Consider the following 16080-nt stretch of genomic DNA (forward strand, 5'->3'; position numbering starts at 1 on the left):
ACAAGACACAGGAGGTTTCTCTGCATTGGTTTTTAAACTAATTAGTTTTTAATGACAAGAAGTTAAGATGTCTCAGTGTCTGCAAACCTCTCCCAGCAGTGTTTTAAATGAACTTTTTAGCTCAAAATAAATTTTTAGAAATGTTTGAATGGGAACCCATATTACTAAGCTGAGCTTACCCTGCCTCAAAGCAGAACCTCGGTTTACCATGAAACAAACCACTTGCCTTCTCTCCCTGCTGGCTTAGTTTCCAAGAACAAAAAATGGTGTCTTTCTTTTATACTTTAAAAGTTTGGTTTCACCACAGTTTAGGTGTACCCTGCCTGCTTCTTTCAACAGATAGGAGTAACAGCAAAAACAGATAGCAGCAAACACAGGGCCCACACAGTTAAAGAGAGAATTTTAGGTGTGGATCCCAAGATTTCCCTCTAGATACCTGGGCCTGTCTGCAGCTGTTAACAGTTCTGTGGGAAAAGAGGATGCCACTGTAGACCTGCGCCCATTTTAGGCACTTGTATTTAATCATTAGGTGTTCCTAGGTATAGGAAATATGTATTTATAAAACTCATAATTCTTCTCCCTGTGTTTTCCTGAGTGACATTGACTTTCATCTAACTTTCCTTTTTCTAGAAGTAAGCCATGTCCATGGGCACCTAAAGCCACTGCAGAGGACTCTGAACCTGTTGTCACAAAATCTCATCCCATAAACAGATCTTTTCCAGTAACCTCAGACCTGCAGAGGCTGGTAAATGTACACACCATGCAACAGACTGCTCTGCCTCTGACATCATTTCCAGAAAGTCTAAATTCACCCTTGTCATTTCCCTACTGTCCTCTGATACTGAAATACTCATGCAGGATATGAAAAGGAAAATGTGAAGCATTACCTTCACATGTGAATGCTACACATGAAGCTCATCCACACACACACAGTTTCTTACCTTTGTTTCTGGCTATTGTAATTAACTTGTTTCTAGTTGCATCATCTGGAGTGTCAAACGAACAGAATGTTCCTCTTCCTCTCACTCTGCTGATGAGATGGGGGTAACGAGCCTGCAGAGAGGAGAGACAAGCACATGGCAGGTGCTGCAACAGAGGGCACTGGTGGCAGGGCTGGCTGTGCCAGGTGGAAGCCCTGCTGCCTCCTCGCTCTGCTGGAGTGGAGCACGGCTCACATGGTGCTCTGCTCAGCCTGCAGAGCCCCACACAAAGCAGGGAGGGAGAGTGAGTCTGACCCATGAGCTGGGTCAAGTAAAGTATTCTTTGGAACGAGCATAACACACCTTATTTACATCTACAGTGGACTCCAGGAAAACCTGAGCATAAACCATCTGCACTGGGGCTGGAAACCAGCTCACTCTTACCCTGCACTCAGACACTTGCCAGGAGTATCTGCATCACTTATTCTCAGTCACAGCCCTCATCTTTTGGAAGAGCAATCTTTTGGATAGGACTTGCTGTATTCCTGCCCTCTAAAGCAGGAGATGATAGTGTTTTCTGTCTCCTGCCTGCTATGTGTTAAAAGTGTGGAGAGATGTTTGGGATTATTCTGTGCAAAATGCCTTTGGAAGCTGAGCACCTGCAAGCCTGTCTCTAAATGCCTGTCTGTAGAGCTCCACAGTAGAAGCTAAAAGGAATTTCCCTTAAACAAGGGAGGGAAAGATACAATTTTCTTATTTCAACAGCCCATCAGAACTGGAACAAAATATGAAAGGACCTTCCTTTGAAAAGAACTTTAGGACAAGGAAATACCAGCTGCTTACAGTAACAAAACCTAGCGGAGTACTTCAATTAGCTGCAGTACGTATCTTCAGATATTTTGGGAATCACCCTTTATATTGGATTAAGCTACACAAATCCAGCATTTTTAAGTCAGTAAAAGAAAGTTTACTTCAATTCCAGATGGGACACAGTTATTCAGCCTGTGTTGAAGTTACTGTTATGGTCTAGACCCCAGCTCTAGCTCCTCAGCCCAAATGTTTGAACTGGATAAGATCAGATCCTACTACAGCACCAATTTCTCCTTCTTATCCACAATCCTTCCAGATGTTTACCTGCAAATCCAGCAGCCCAGTCAGCAGTGCTTTCCCAGCATGGGTTGCATTGTTTAGAAGGTCTTCTGTTTTAATAACCTTAATGACTTCAGCAAGCATAAGGTTCTTGGATGGATCTCCAAGCCAGGTGTTAAAAATCCGGTAGGGCTGGGGAAAGAGTGGGAAAAGAATTGTGGAACATGTTAGCAGGCAAATCACTATAAATTAAGAAAAGGCATCACACTGGCAGTGTAAACATGGTGTATTAAAAGGCATCCACTAATCTCACCAACCCCCATTTTTTATGTTGTAAAGGAAAATCCCATTGCTGAGCTGAAACACAGGGTAATTAATTCATGCCTCTCATTTAGTGCACTCTGCCTTGCTACTCTGATGTCTCACTGGAACACAGCTACAGATGACAGGAAATCAGCATCATCTATACAGAATTTACATCAAGCTTTATGTTCTTCCCCTTTATTTGACTTTTAATTTATTACATCTAAAAAGTCATTAGTGCAAAGAAGAAATTTTGCTGACAGAATCTCTAATGCTGACATACAAGCTCTGAAATTCCCAAGTTGCCCTACAGGAGAAGGTGTCAGTTTGTGGCTGGATTTTGTACTGAAGGTTTATTCCATTAGGCTTAACCCAGTTCTCCTCTCCCCCCCACCAGCTTTATGACCTTGGTAACTGACAACAACTGGAATAAGAGTGAAGAGGTGATGACAACTGTTGTGTGAGCAAACAGCAGTCCCATCCAGATGAACCTGCACTGCTGGGGGAAACCTTGTCCCTTCCATGGATGTCACAGTCACTCCTCAGGGGGTCACCAACCTGCACAGAGTCCAAGGTTCATTAAAAATCTTACAGCATTTGGCCTGAACTCCTCTTTGTGGAAAAATCCTCCTGTCATCATCTTCTTACTGAATGTCACCACATCAGCTGGGTCATCCAGGCCCCAGTGCTCGTGTGCCCAGAACTTTCCTGTGCAGCCGCCTCCTGTCTGCACCTCGTCCACCAGGAAAGCACAGCCATGCTGCAGAGACACACGAGAGGAGCAGGGAGTGTGAGCCCCCCTTCCCAGACCAGGAACACCTCCTTTGGTGAGCACATCAACACCAGGAGCAGAGTGTGAGCCCCCCTTCCCAAACCACAAACACCTCCCTTGGTGAGCACATCAGCACCAGCCAAGGCTACACCCCTCCTTCCTCTCCCTTCACTGCCCTCCTCAACCACTCCACTAATGCCACTCGTGTCAGATTCCACAAAAATTCATCTCTTTTTTTCAGGAAGGTGAATTCTAGAAACTTGAAAACTAGAAATTTGTTTTCTACCCATACTCATCAAGTACATGTTTTTATGTAGTCTTGAGCATTTCCAGAGGATACCTGAAAACATCTGGGAAGAACAGAGGTGGCATTTTCAAAGCCCTTGAGGGAAGCAGAGTGTAATTTCTAGGGGCTTTGTTTGTTGGAAATATGAAGTCTCTGTGCCCAGAGTTGGGCATTATGTGGCACAGAGGCAGTACCAGCAGCATGAGCTGGTCATTTTTTGGGGGGCATGAAAAGCTGCCTTTTCAGACAATTCTGCTGAAAAAGCTACTGGTGAGCTGGCAATGTGGGATTTTTATATGAAGGACTATTTTGTCCAAACTTTGTGACAGGGAGAGCAAACTATATCATAATTCTGTATTTAAAACCAATAGGTAAGTACTTTTGGCAGCATCTCTTCAGCACACAGTATTTTGAGGGTGAAAAAAAAATGGAGTAAATATTACTGAGGTCATAGCTTCTAAATAGGTAACTTTACATTCCAAATATCAAGACATCTGTCCTTTTCATTGTTTTATTGGAACATCAGCACTATGGCTTGTTTCAAGTTGAGTTTTAGGGTTTTTTTCCAATTAAAACCATGTAATTAAAAATTTATACTTTTCACAACCTGCTTCTTCAGAAGCAGAACCTCCTCAACCAACAAACATGATCATTTAAAGAACACACCTGCAGAATTCATAGCTAATGAATCAGAGTAATTTCTCTCTCACTTTAAAATTAGAAGATTATTTATTGGACTGAGGAAAGCCTTAGTGTGAATGAAATGGAAGAGCCTTAGTGTGAATGAAATTGCTGCTATGTGGTACATACATACCCTGACTGATGGTAAGGAGGGCTGTGAGACCCTCCAAGAGCCCGGGGCAGGGCAAAGCCTCTGCAGACACCCACAATGTGTGAGTGCATGTTTTAGCTACCCCTGAGTGCTCAAATAAATGTTTTATTACCTTCCTGGCAATATCTCTTAGCTTTCTGAAGAAGTCATCTGAAGCATGATTGTCCCCACCCTCTGACTGTATTGGTTCCACAATGATTCCAGCCACAATCTTCTTCTTTTTCCTGTACTTTACAATCAGGTCTTCCACCTGCAAATCAAACACTTATGAATGTACATCCTCCTTCCAGAACATTTGTACATGTCTTCCCAGCTAGATTAAATCTCATCAGAATTTCAACTTTGCATGGACATTCCTGGCTATAAAGGTGGCACAAAGGATTAACACGTGGTTCCTCCAGCATTTACCACTGCCTTCTTGTTCCTGAATGGTTTAAACCATGTCCTAATCACACTGTAACTAGCTGCACATTTATCTGCAGTGCTGTAAAAGCTCTAGCCAGGTTCAGCTGGCAGTGTGCTGAGCACCACTGCAGCTCACTGTGCCACTGCTGTCATTGCACCTAAGTGATATGGGATAGATTTTGTGTCACAAACTAAAACTGTGCTAATGCATTAGAAAAAGTAATCTGGAAAATTCATTTTTTCCAGTCACCCACTTCAGATATATTAAAATTAATCAAATAGTGCAAAAAATCCTGTTGTTGTAAGGGGCTGACAGATAATTCTCATTAACCTCCTAGTGCAATTAATGGTCTGTTTGTATCTGAAATCCCTCTCACAGCCCTCAGGGCCACAGCCCCTGCAGGCTGTGCACAGCAATGCTTTCCAAAGGGGGGCAGTACACCCAGCAGAGACTTGCTAAGAAAATGTTTGGCTTTTTGGTTTGTTTGTTTGTAAAATAATGGCATCCAGCATTGCACTTCTCCCAGCAGAGCTACCCTGGGGCAGCCCAGGGAGGGAATGTGCTGTGCTGTGCTCTCTGAAGTGAGCCAGGTCTGGCTAAGTGGACTCACAGGTCTATCCCTGCACAATCAGAGCTTTATGCCAGAAGCTGCATGGAGAAGCTGGAAAGGCTGAAATACTCTTAGAGGTGCTCTCTGCAGAGAGGGTTATCCAGAGTTACCCACACTGTGCTCTCTCTCAGCCCAGGGCCCTTTGGCAAGAGCTGGCAGGTGAGTTCACTGTGACACAACCAAGTTCTGAGGGTGAAATTTCACTTTGGTGTCACTCTTGCAGCCCTGAACCCCCAGTGAGCTGGCAGGGAGAAAGGTCTGACTGTAAACAACAGTGAATGCTGCTCCAATCACAGGCTGTTCCAATCCCTGAAAACATTCTTTTAGTGAAAAGCACTAATCCTACCAACACTATTCATTATTTCAAATCAAAAACAACAGAAAGCTGCCAGGGAATTTTTTACCTCCTCTAAACAACGGGCTTCTTCCTGTTGATTCTCTTTCACAAAGTCTTCCAGGGGATACTTTAGCCTTGGAAATGGAGCAATAGGCCAGTCCAGTGAGGGAATGTCCAGTTTGTGAATTGCTTTAGAGTGAGTTGTAGCTAAGCAACCTAAGCCCAGAGAGGGAAAAATTAAAATAATACCCATCTAGGATCAATACAAGAAAAAAGCCACCAAGAGATGAAATGGCCTGACTGTAGAATTCTCTTAACTGCTCTGTGTTTTTACAGTCTATTGAAATACTGGGTAATTGGATTTAGTCAGGCTTAAATGGATTGCTCTAGACCTTAAGCATCAGATTCCACATGCACTGTGTTCCAGAAGAGCAGGAGAACCTGTCAGTCTGAACAGGCTGCTCAGACAAGGTGGGTTTCACCCCTCCAAAGATGCAAAGCTCACAGCTACAGCACTCTCAGGTAACGTGCTTAGAACAAGGACTGAGCTGATATACACCAGTAAAAGTGAGTGACAGCATGTTTATGGTGATTTTAGCCCAGGAACTATATTTTCATGAGTACAGACAGGAAACTGCACATTCAGAATGAAAATAAGAGCCTGTCTGAAAAGAATTTTTTAAAAACCACAAAATCAATTCCTACTGTCACTCAACCCTTCCAGCGCTGGTGGGGCTTCCAAGGCAACCTTAAATGAACCTCCAGCTTCCCCAGTGGTGCTGTGTGTGTAAGGACAAGCACAGTGAGCTGAGGGGCACAAGGGACACTTACCCAGGGTCCTGCCGTGGAAGCCGCCCATGAAGGAGAGTATGGCGTACTCAGGGCAGCCAGGGGGCTGCAAGCAGAGCAACAGAGGGGTCAGCCAGGGAGAAACATCCCCCCAGTGCCCCCTGAGCTCCCCTTCCAGCAGGCACCACAGACTGTTACAGCCTCCCCCCTTCAGCAAGCACACTGGTGACCCCAGCCCTGGCCCAGGTCCCAAACCCTGGGCTAACATGGGTGAATCCTTGGGGTGGATGTTGTGGCACAGCTGAGCTCAGGCAAGGCTGAGCCTTCAGCACAGTCCCCCACTTTGTAGCCAAATTAGGAGCACATGATTGAGGGGTGGCTGTGCCTGGGGGTGGCCTGGGGGCTCAGAGAGGCTGGGGCTCCCCTGTGCTGCACCCCCATACATTCCTGATGGCTCCCTGATCTTTGTGGGGAGCAATCTCTATTTCACCATTTCCTAAATGTACAAAGCCCAGATTCTACTTTGCATGTAACAAACCAAACTTTTCCTCCCAATCTTCCCTTCCAAGCCCAAACCAGTGGTACCTCTGTAGGTGTGCTAAAGAACTAATGTTACCTGGTTAATCATGCAGGATTCCAGTTCTTCTTTTGTGACATTATTATGGCCCCTCTCCTTGTTCTGCAAAAAACCCCAAACAACTCAACATGAGTGTTCCTGTAGTTGTAACCAAGGCATTTATGGCTGAACCACAAACCAGGAATGCTGGTATTCAAGACTGAATTCAAGCCTGACTATGGCTTTCACATGCTAACTACAATCAAAACTTTATTTATTTCCTTTACTTTATAACTTCTAAAGTTGTGTCAATATAAAGTAAAAGTTTAGACAAAGAGGTTTTAATAAAGATTTTACACTAGATTGAACATAACACCATGAGCAAGATAACCTCCAAGCCTCACTTTGTTTTGCCATAACAATTCTGATTATGAATAAGTACTCATTTCTGCATCTAAACCTACAAAAATACCTGAATGTTTTACTTACTCTGTACCACATGAATATTGCTTTAAAGGCATTTTCATTAGAGCAGGATCCACAAGACATGGTTATCACCTGTGACAATCCCTTAGGAGCCACCTGTCAGCAAAGACAGAAAATAACTCTTGAAATACTGAGCACAAGTATAGTGCAAAATGATAACAACAGTGGTCATAATAATAGTGATCAGTCAGATATCTCAAACTTACTGATAGCAAAGACTCCTTCAGTTTTTCTGTAAAGTTCTCTGGAGGTAAAATCCCTAGGGCAGGTCTGTTGATAAAAGTGCTCTAAAAAGACAAAGGAAGAGGATTGTTAGGTCTTACTATCACATGGAAAATATGTTGATATCAAAGCAGTTCTATTTTATTCCAATCATAAATGCCAGGCAGAAATCTGTATCATGGCACAAGTGGTTTTAAGTTAGGGATTACTATTCCTGCCTCAGCATTTGTTTTTCTGTCCAATCCTCACTACTTTATTCTTGCACAGGACACCTTAGGAAAGGTGCATGCTAACTCACACTGACATTTCCTCTTCAATATTGCCATTTCAGCTGCTCAATCTCCATTCTCCTTATACACAGGAAATATGCTTTAAAATCTTTATGACTTGCTTTCAGTTTTAGTAGCTGAATTCAGTTAGGATAGCAGCATTTTCATCCTTACTGAGCTTCAAGACAGACCATTTTGGAAGCCTGGCAAGGTGGAGCCAGGCTCCAGGCTCTTCAGTGGAAGATGAGAAGCCATGGGCATGAATCAAACCATGAAAAATACTGATTTGGGTATAGGGAAAAGGTTTTGCAGTGAAGCAGTGAAACAGGCTGCTCCTTTGGAGGTGTTCAAGGTCCCAAAAATAAAATCCTGAGCACTCTGGTCCCATTTCACAGCCACCCATCTTGGAGCAGGAGGTTGAACAAGACACCACATTGGTCCCTTTCAATGTCAGTGGTGCTGTGGACTGGCCACATCAGGATTCCCACCTTTGGGAAAGGTAATTATGGTGTCAGGGAACAGCAGCCTGCAGCCCACACAGGGGTTTCTAGGGAGCAGCTCAGCAAAAAGCCCCTCAGCCTCCCCAGTCCACTAATAGAGATGAATGTCACATTTATGCAATTAATTTAAATTGTGTCATGGATTAAAATTGATTCATTGCTGCTCTTGGTTTTTGTGGGTAATCTTATTTGATTCATACCATGCTACTCTTTATTTTAAATTAAATTTTCTCAGAGAAGGACAAGCTCAATAAATTTGCCAACTGCCAAGCAGCTTTATTTGCCCTTTTCTTTTGTTTGTTGTTTTTCTTGTTGAACAAGTAATGGCTGAAATTAAAGGCTGAGCTTTGATAAGTTAAGCCTCAATGGGTCTCCAGAGGGGACACACAGTCTCCCCACAAACACTCATATTTTCAGTGCAGCTCAAGCTTGCACATTTATCAGCATCCTTCAGTCCTTCTCCTCAGCACAAATATTCATTCCTAGGGGTGTAAGGGTCACACTGCACCTGCAAGGACATTTCATCAGGATTCCTAGGGAAAACCAAGTATCACACAAGACACAACACTGCATGTGCTTGGACTTTGTAAATTGTTTAAATGTCTTACTTCCGAAACACTGTTTCAACAGACTCAAGCTTAAAAGAAAACCTAAGCAAGATGTTAATGACAGGCTAACACAAAGCTTTTGTTTAGTAGCTATGAGAAATCACACTTGACTTTTTATCTCAGTTCAGAAGTAAATGTTCATATCAAGTAGAAAAGAGAAGAGCACAAATTTGTTGTGAATTTGATTATGGGTTGTCACAGTCAATTGACAACATTTGCCATTAAGCAGAAAAGAGTATTTTTCTTTTGTAGTTAATGAGATAGCCAGAACTGAGAAAAATAGCACATTGACATCAAGCTGCTGTGGGCTCAAATAAACAGATGCACATTCTGTGTTTATAGCTGGCTGCAGAGAGGGCATGTGGAGCATTACAGACAAACCAAATCAAAAGTTCTTCCAGGAAAACACCAACCCCTTTGCTAACACTAATGGGAATTGTGCCACTTGTGTGGGACTTTGGAGGAGTTCCTTCAGTGCCACCTGCACTTCCCCAGTGGGCAAATCAGCAACTGCCTCCAGCAAATGGGCTTTTTGATTTTTTAATTGGTTTGGGGATTTTTGTTTGCTTGTTTTTTAAATCTGGTTTTTCCTACTGCTGCATTATAGTGAAGATATTATTTTCAGAAATCATCTTTATGAGTTAAGAAAGATGTTTAAGTTAATAAAGAGTTAATAAAGCTAATAAAGAGTTAATAATATTAATAAATATCAGATCCTCCAAAATATCGAGATCTGCCTTTGATAACTCCAGCATTTCTAGTTCTGGGTTTTTTGATTGTTTGGGTTTTTGTTTTGGTTTTTTTGTTTTGTTTTGGTTTTTTTTTTTTTTTGGTTGGTTGGTTGGTTTTTTGTTTTTGGTTTTTTTAACTAGAAGTATCAGTCCTGGGAAAGGCAGAATTTCTCACTTGAAGACAAGAATACTCCATAAAGGAAATTAGCTCAGAGAACTCAAATATCTGCATTTCTTTGCCCTGCTGGAGTGCACTTAGGAGATGGGAATCAGCCATTATCCCCAACTTCAAAAAACCCCTAAACTTCCCACAGCATTCCAGATGTAGGGCACCATGTCGAAGATATTATATTCTCTCTCGAGGTTTTGGGCTTGCTTTCAGGCTCAAATAAATCTTCAGAAAACATTATTAAAATGTTCAACTTGAGACAGTAAGTTTGAATTAGGATTTAAATGTAGCTGCAAATATATCAAGTGCTTGCATCACCCAAATGTTTGCTTTTTGTAAAACTTCCCAGAGGTTTTGGTGTTTTCTTAAACACCACAAAGCTCTTTTCATCTAGTGAGAAGTACAGCAAGCAGATCCTATCATACATTAATGGAATCATTAGCATTCACTATCAGTCTGAGGAAAAAAGAGAAAGCCAACAACAAGGAGAGAGAGAACTCCTTCACGTCCTTCATGTTCTAATTCACTTACCAGGTTCTGGGGCTGCTGTAAAAGCTTTATCAGAGAGGGATGGCTGTAACCTAATTAAAACGAACAAAGAAAGAAAGCAGTTCTTTTTATCTGGTTTCAATGAAGTAATGCAAAGCATAATCTAGAGAATAACCATAACTTCATGCTTGACTGTTTATGTATAACTTGTATATTTTTAACTGCTAATAATGGGACTTCTTTTGAAGTAGGACAAACCCCTGGGCTCTTTGTCCCTCAGCAGCCTGTCTGGGTGCAGGGCACAGCCCAGCACTGCTGTTGGGAGCTGTGGCACACCCATTTCCTTACTGTGACAAAATTTTGCTTGATGCAAAAAGATGCATCAGTTTATCCTTACTAAGAAACTAAGACAGCTTCAGTGCTTAATTTATACCCATTGATAGTCTAAAGGATAACTTGCTTGCTTACAGGCAAAACCAATTTATCTGCTGTTAAGAAAAATAATCTTTGAAGGAGGCCAGAGATTTCATTTTGAGCCTGATCTCTAATGTATGAAATACCAACGCCAGAGATTAACATTATCTTTTAAATTTCCTTGTAGAAACAGTTGGAAACCTCATCTTCCCTACTGCTCAAGAAGTCAGACAATGGTAATTTTGTTACAAAAGCTTTTTGTGCTTCTGAATCCCCATTCCAGTGGAATGACAACAGCCCTGATTATCCTGTTTGAGCAATGGAGCATTAGGAGACTGTGTTAACAAAACAATTATAAATGCAGTTTTGAATATATTAGCTGAAAACAAAAGAATATCCATATTGTTTTAACAGCATGTCATGCTGATAAATCTGTTAAAATTATTATGAAGATAATAATACTGGCTATTTGGGACACAGAACAGCTAAATCTGCATGGCATCTGCTGTCATGGGAAGAGGGAATGACACATTGAGAGCTGTGTCCTTGAGAACTGCACCTGGGGGTGCCACTGAGAGCCCCTTTGAGAGCAAATCGAGCATTTCAGAAACCTCCAAAGCACAGCTCCTATTGCTCAGGAAGCTCAAGGGTCAGCTCTGGCGTTGCTGTAAGAACGGTTGCTGGTGCTCCCATGCACAGATGCCATTGTATCAGAGATGTCATTCCCTACACACAACACAAACCTCTCTCCCATTTACCCTTTTGCACCCACACAGAACCTCTCTCCCATTCTCTTCACTTCAGGCCAAGGGTCTGCTGTTCTCCTAGCATCCCCTTATCCTTGTGCCTCCTCAGAGGTGTGGGAATCCCCAAAATTAGGGGGTTTTGGGAAAGCTGCCAAAAGGCAGGCCCCAGAGGCAGTAGAACTGTGATTAGCTTAGCTTATCAGTAGCCATGAGATTGGTCAGCAGAAAAATTATTTAAACTGTAGAAAAGCAAGGACAAATAGAACAATGGTCTGTGTATTAACGCTTGTCTAGAATAACTCCCCAAGCTACAGAAAAGTTTATCTAGCAAGATATTAGGAAGGTTGAAGCTTAATAATGGAGCTCTGTGCATTGTGTTTTAAGGCTTACAAGCAGGTATTGTATTTGAAATAAGCAAGCATTGTTTAACCAAAGGTACCTGTGCTTATAGTGATTGGATAGAACTACTGTCAATGTGCTTTTGCTTTGTGTGATTGGTCAAAAAACTTATAAAGTAAGTTGTAACATTAAATCCTTGGTCTACTGCCTGGGATGTGAGCTGCTGGCATCTCTCCATTGTCATAGCCATGTAATGAGAGTGATGGTGGAAAATCAAACAGCTCAAGGCAGTTCCTCAGCAGCCCTGTCCTGTCTGTGATTTGTACAGAGCCCCTGGCTGGCCTCAAGAGGGGCCCCAGGGAAGGAGGGGAGGGCCCTGCAAGCCCAGCTGCTGTGACAGGGGCTGTGTGACAGGGGCTGAGCTGCCATTTAGGCTCACAGGCAGCAACTGACACCAGGAAGAAGTAAATGCTTGAATAACAATTCTATGACTGTGGTGGACAAGGCAAAGAGCTCCAGGCTGGCGTGGCACACAGGCACGAACTCCTTGCAGTGCCATGAGCAGCACAGGGCTTTGCAGGGCTACAAATCTGCTCCCAGAGCTGGCTCTAAGGAAGGACACCTGCTCCATCTCTCTTGCTGGGTGTCTGGATCAGTGTGACAGGAACGTACATGTCCTCCAGGCTCATGAATGTGCCTGTCTGCAAAAGGAAAAACAACTAGAGCCTGCTCAAATAATGAGATGGAGAAAGCCCAAAGAATCCTTTGAACTGAGCAGCAGGCTGCTGTCAATAATATCAAACTACACCTCTCTGCATCTCCCCGAACAAAGCAGACCTTCCCAGCACTGAAAAACACATTGTTTCATTTGCTATTCCAGGGTGTTTGCTGGCAAACATGTCAATAACATCCTTCTTGCATTTGGCTCCATGGGGTTTCTAACTCTATTAGAAAGAATAGATGCAGGATGAAAAGACAGCTGTGCTACAACTGCCCATAAAACTGTGGTAAAAAACTATTTCAATTTTTGTTTTTCAGCAAGATACAACCTAGAGCATCTTTGCCTAGGGTTTTTTTATACTTTATTTCTTATCTCTCCACACAGGCACTTATTACTTCTCAACCTCTGCTGATAAATATATTCTAGTGTAACAGATCATTATTAAATCTTGGGGAGTCCGAACAGATTCATGAAAGGTTTTATTGTATTTACTTGCAGAGAGATAAGCACAGATGACTAACAAGCACCTTGTGATCTTGTTTTGCTCTCCCAATTCAGGCCCTACCTCTGTCACCAAGAGGGACATTATTAGTAACCTGGGCAGCTTCAGATAATTTTGTCACTCAGTACAACTGAAATATATAAATTAAAGTTGTGTGTTAGGCTGAGGTCAGCCTGTAAGTATGGAATATCCATTTACTCTTTGTTGCTGCACTCCCAGAGCCATTATCTGAGAAGGTGCAAGAAGCACTGGGCTGTAGCTCCTTTGGGACTGAGGAATGAGTTCCCTGGGATAAAACCCAGCTTGTCCTTGGGAGGGCATTGCCTCATGAGAAGGAGGAACTACATGGCTTAGGAGGTCAGTCACAGCACTGGAGTCTTGTTCTATTCACCACTTTCAACCAACCAGAGAAAGCAAACTGCAGAGCCCCTGCCCATTTCTGCCCATTAGGGAAATATCCCCTCCTTAATACTTCAATATTTTATACACAAAACTGAATTAAAAGAGTTGTGCTTGCACCATCCAGCTCCAGAAGGTCAGAAAGCCCCAGTGCACTGTCTGTACAATTTCATGCTTTTGGAGTATGCACTGACTTTCATACTTTGGAGCATGCATTTGACTACATGACTGAGATTTGTTTCTCCAAATCAATTTCCTGTGTGAAGAATGGAATCCATGTAAATGCATCTCCTTTCCCAGAACCCAAAATCCAAGCTCACTGGCATCCAAGCATTGTGCTCCTGTGTCTCACCCCTATTTCCTCATGAGCAGAGGCCAAATTATCTCAGTGCAGCCTGAAAGATACAAAGCAGTGAGAACTTGTGATGGAGAAAACAAGCTACAGACATTGCGGGGTTCTGGAATGGTTTCACTGAGTGCTGCAGGACAGCAACAACACTGGCTGCAAAGAAGGCTGGAGTAAGTGAACACCCACAGCAGTCACAAGGTCTCAGATGCCTGAAGTTTGCTAACAACCTGAACATCATCAAATTCTGTTTCCCAGGAAAGGAGGCCTGTAGGGATGATTTTGAGTCATCACAGTTTCTATACATAGCACAAGATCTACCTTTTAAATTACCCCAGCACTTCTGCAGGAGTGTATTTTTAAGCAGCTGAGAGGAGCCATGGATGAGGAGCAAACAAAGTGGACTGAAGTGAACTCCTACTGAAACGTGCATGCCTTGCAGTTGGGGCTCACATTTCTGCCTTGCTTCTGCTTGCAAGGCCTCACAAAGCAATCAGCTGACTCTCCCAGGCACTTGCCAGGCCCTGTGCCTGCTCCCCCAGACAAATGAGCTGCCACCTTTGCTCTCAGTCAGCACCACAGCTCAGTGCTGGCCTTGTTTCATCCTGCTGCAGCCCACATGGCTCACTCCTTTGCTTTTTTCCTACTTACTTTGAGATAGAACTGTTAACTAAAGCATATAATTTCATGTTAAAAATGTCCACATTATGCTTATTAATGTTTAAAACAGTAATATACTATTACAGAGTCATGAAGTCACAGATCCAAGCCAGCAATGACAACCTGAATTGTGGAACTTGCACATTCAAATTGAGATTAATACTAGATCTCTTCCTGGCACCACTATGCACTTTAAGAGAGCTTTAAGTATAGAATTTGTAGTTCCTCCAACTATTCAAACCCACCACTACACAGTACACAGAAGTGAGCTCTCCCTGATCACAACAAGGTGATCATTATGTCACTTCTGTTTTTTAAAATTAATCAACCAACTTCCCTGGTGGCGCCTAAAATAAGAAAATGACATAACAAAACAAAACAGGTTGAGGACAAAACAAAACATTTTGGTACAAGTGCCTCCTACCTATTGGGACGGAAGAAATCTGAGAGTAGAGATCCAACATACGATTGCCATCTACGTCTACGAGGTAATTCCCTCGGCTCTCTTCATAATTGCAAAAGAAGTGCACAGCTTCTGCATTCTTCAGGAAAAAAAAACAATGAGTGCTTTCATAAGTGGTAGCATGTAGGAAGGTGCAACTAATGGTTACACAGCCAAATCTGATAAAAATATCTAATGCTAGGATAAAAAGGCACATTGTATTCATGGCATGGGAATTACTGTACAGCTATTTTTATAATGACTGTTAAAAGGGCAAGTCTTTACTTTTTCTACAAAAATGAAGCACAGACATGGAGAAATTGCTCATCTTAGGAAGGCAATATGTACTCAGGCTGACATATTTTTAAACTCAAGCCATAATATACCTTACTTTCATTGGCCACTCTCTAGCAATTTTGAAGTTTTTCTTTAGACACACATAGTTTAAACACATATGTTGAAAGAAAAATCCCTGATGCTAGCAAAATGATCCTGCAGTATTCCAAATATACTACAAAAGATTTTATTTAAATGCATATATAAACCACACATAATGTACTCAGTGTGGAAACCTGGAGTCATTGTTTCACCTTCCCTTGTGGCACAAACATACAAACCAGGATTTTAAAACAAGTTCTGAAATCAAAGTGTTAACACCCCCCAAAACACAGAAAACTTGACAAATTACCTGAATACCATTCAGCTTCTTCATTAATTCCTGCACAAAAACAAATGTCACAGTCTCAGGTGTGTAATTAGCAAATACTGATGGAGAATGTTTATTTCTTTTTTATGATCCCATAAATCTTATAAATCTTATGCAAACTTTGTAGTCCTGTGTGCTTACCAGGCAACTCTACTTGCCACAGGAACTTTCATGGTGCATCTTGCAAATATTACAGTCAAAACTATGACCTGTGGCATGCAGAGCTAAACGGGCTGCAAACACAGTTTAACTGTAAATCTCCAAAAAGGGAAAGCTGCCTCTTCTATATTGACCAACTGAACTGAGAAAACAAGAGAGAAATCAGAAAATAAGAGAAGCCAGAGTCACACAGAAGGGATACTGGTACATTGGTTCTAGAAAGACAGCTCCTTTTTATTAAAAACAACACAAAAACCTCACAAAAACCAAAA

At 42.2% G+C, this 16080-nt stretch overlaps 1 protein-coding gene across 4 annotated transcripts in view; it reads right to left on the bottom strand.

Moving 5' to 3' along the window:
- The window catches only part of ABAT (4-aminobutyrate aminotransferase), a 48980-nt gene that overhangs the window by 2494 nt on the left and 30406 nt on the right, over window positions 1-16080 (bottom strand). For all 4 annotated transcript variants that reach the window (XM_074552995.1, XM_074552994.1, XM_005487636.4 and 1 more), the window contains exons 4-15: window positions 15632-15661; window positions 14926-15043; window positions 10417-10466; window positions 7593-7673; window positions 7390-7482; window positions 6961-7023; window positions 6387-6450; window positions 5623-5771; window positions 4315-4452; window positions 2905-3072; window positions 2055-2201; window positions 942-1053 (exon numbers count right to left, since the gene is read on the bottom strand). In XM_074552995.1, coding sequence (XP_074409096.1) covers window positions 942-1053; window positions 2055-2201; window positions 2905-3072; window positions 4315-4452; window positions 5623-5771; window positions 6387-6450; window positions 6961-7023; window positions 7390-7482; window positions 7593-7673; window positions 10417-10466; window positions 14926-15043; window positions 15632-15661 — 1213 coding nt within the window. The remainder of the gene's footprint in view (window positions 1-941; window positions 1054-2054; window positions 2202-2904; window positions 3073-4314; window positions 4453-5622; window positions 5772-6386; window positions 6451-6960; window positions 7024-7389; window positions 7483-7592; window positions 7674-10416; window positions 10467-14925; window positions 15044-15631; window positions 15662-16080) is intronic.

This window comes from Zonotrichia albicollis, chromosome 16 (genome assembly GCF_047830755.1).
Source record: "Zonotrichia albicollis isolate bZonAlb1 chromosome 16, bZonAlb1.hap1, whole genome shotgun sequence".
Classification (NCBI taxonomy): Eukaryota; Metazoa; Chordata; class Aves; order Passeriformes; family Passerellidae; genus Zonotrichia; species Zonotrichia albicollis.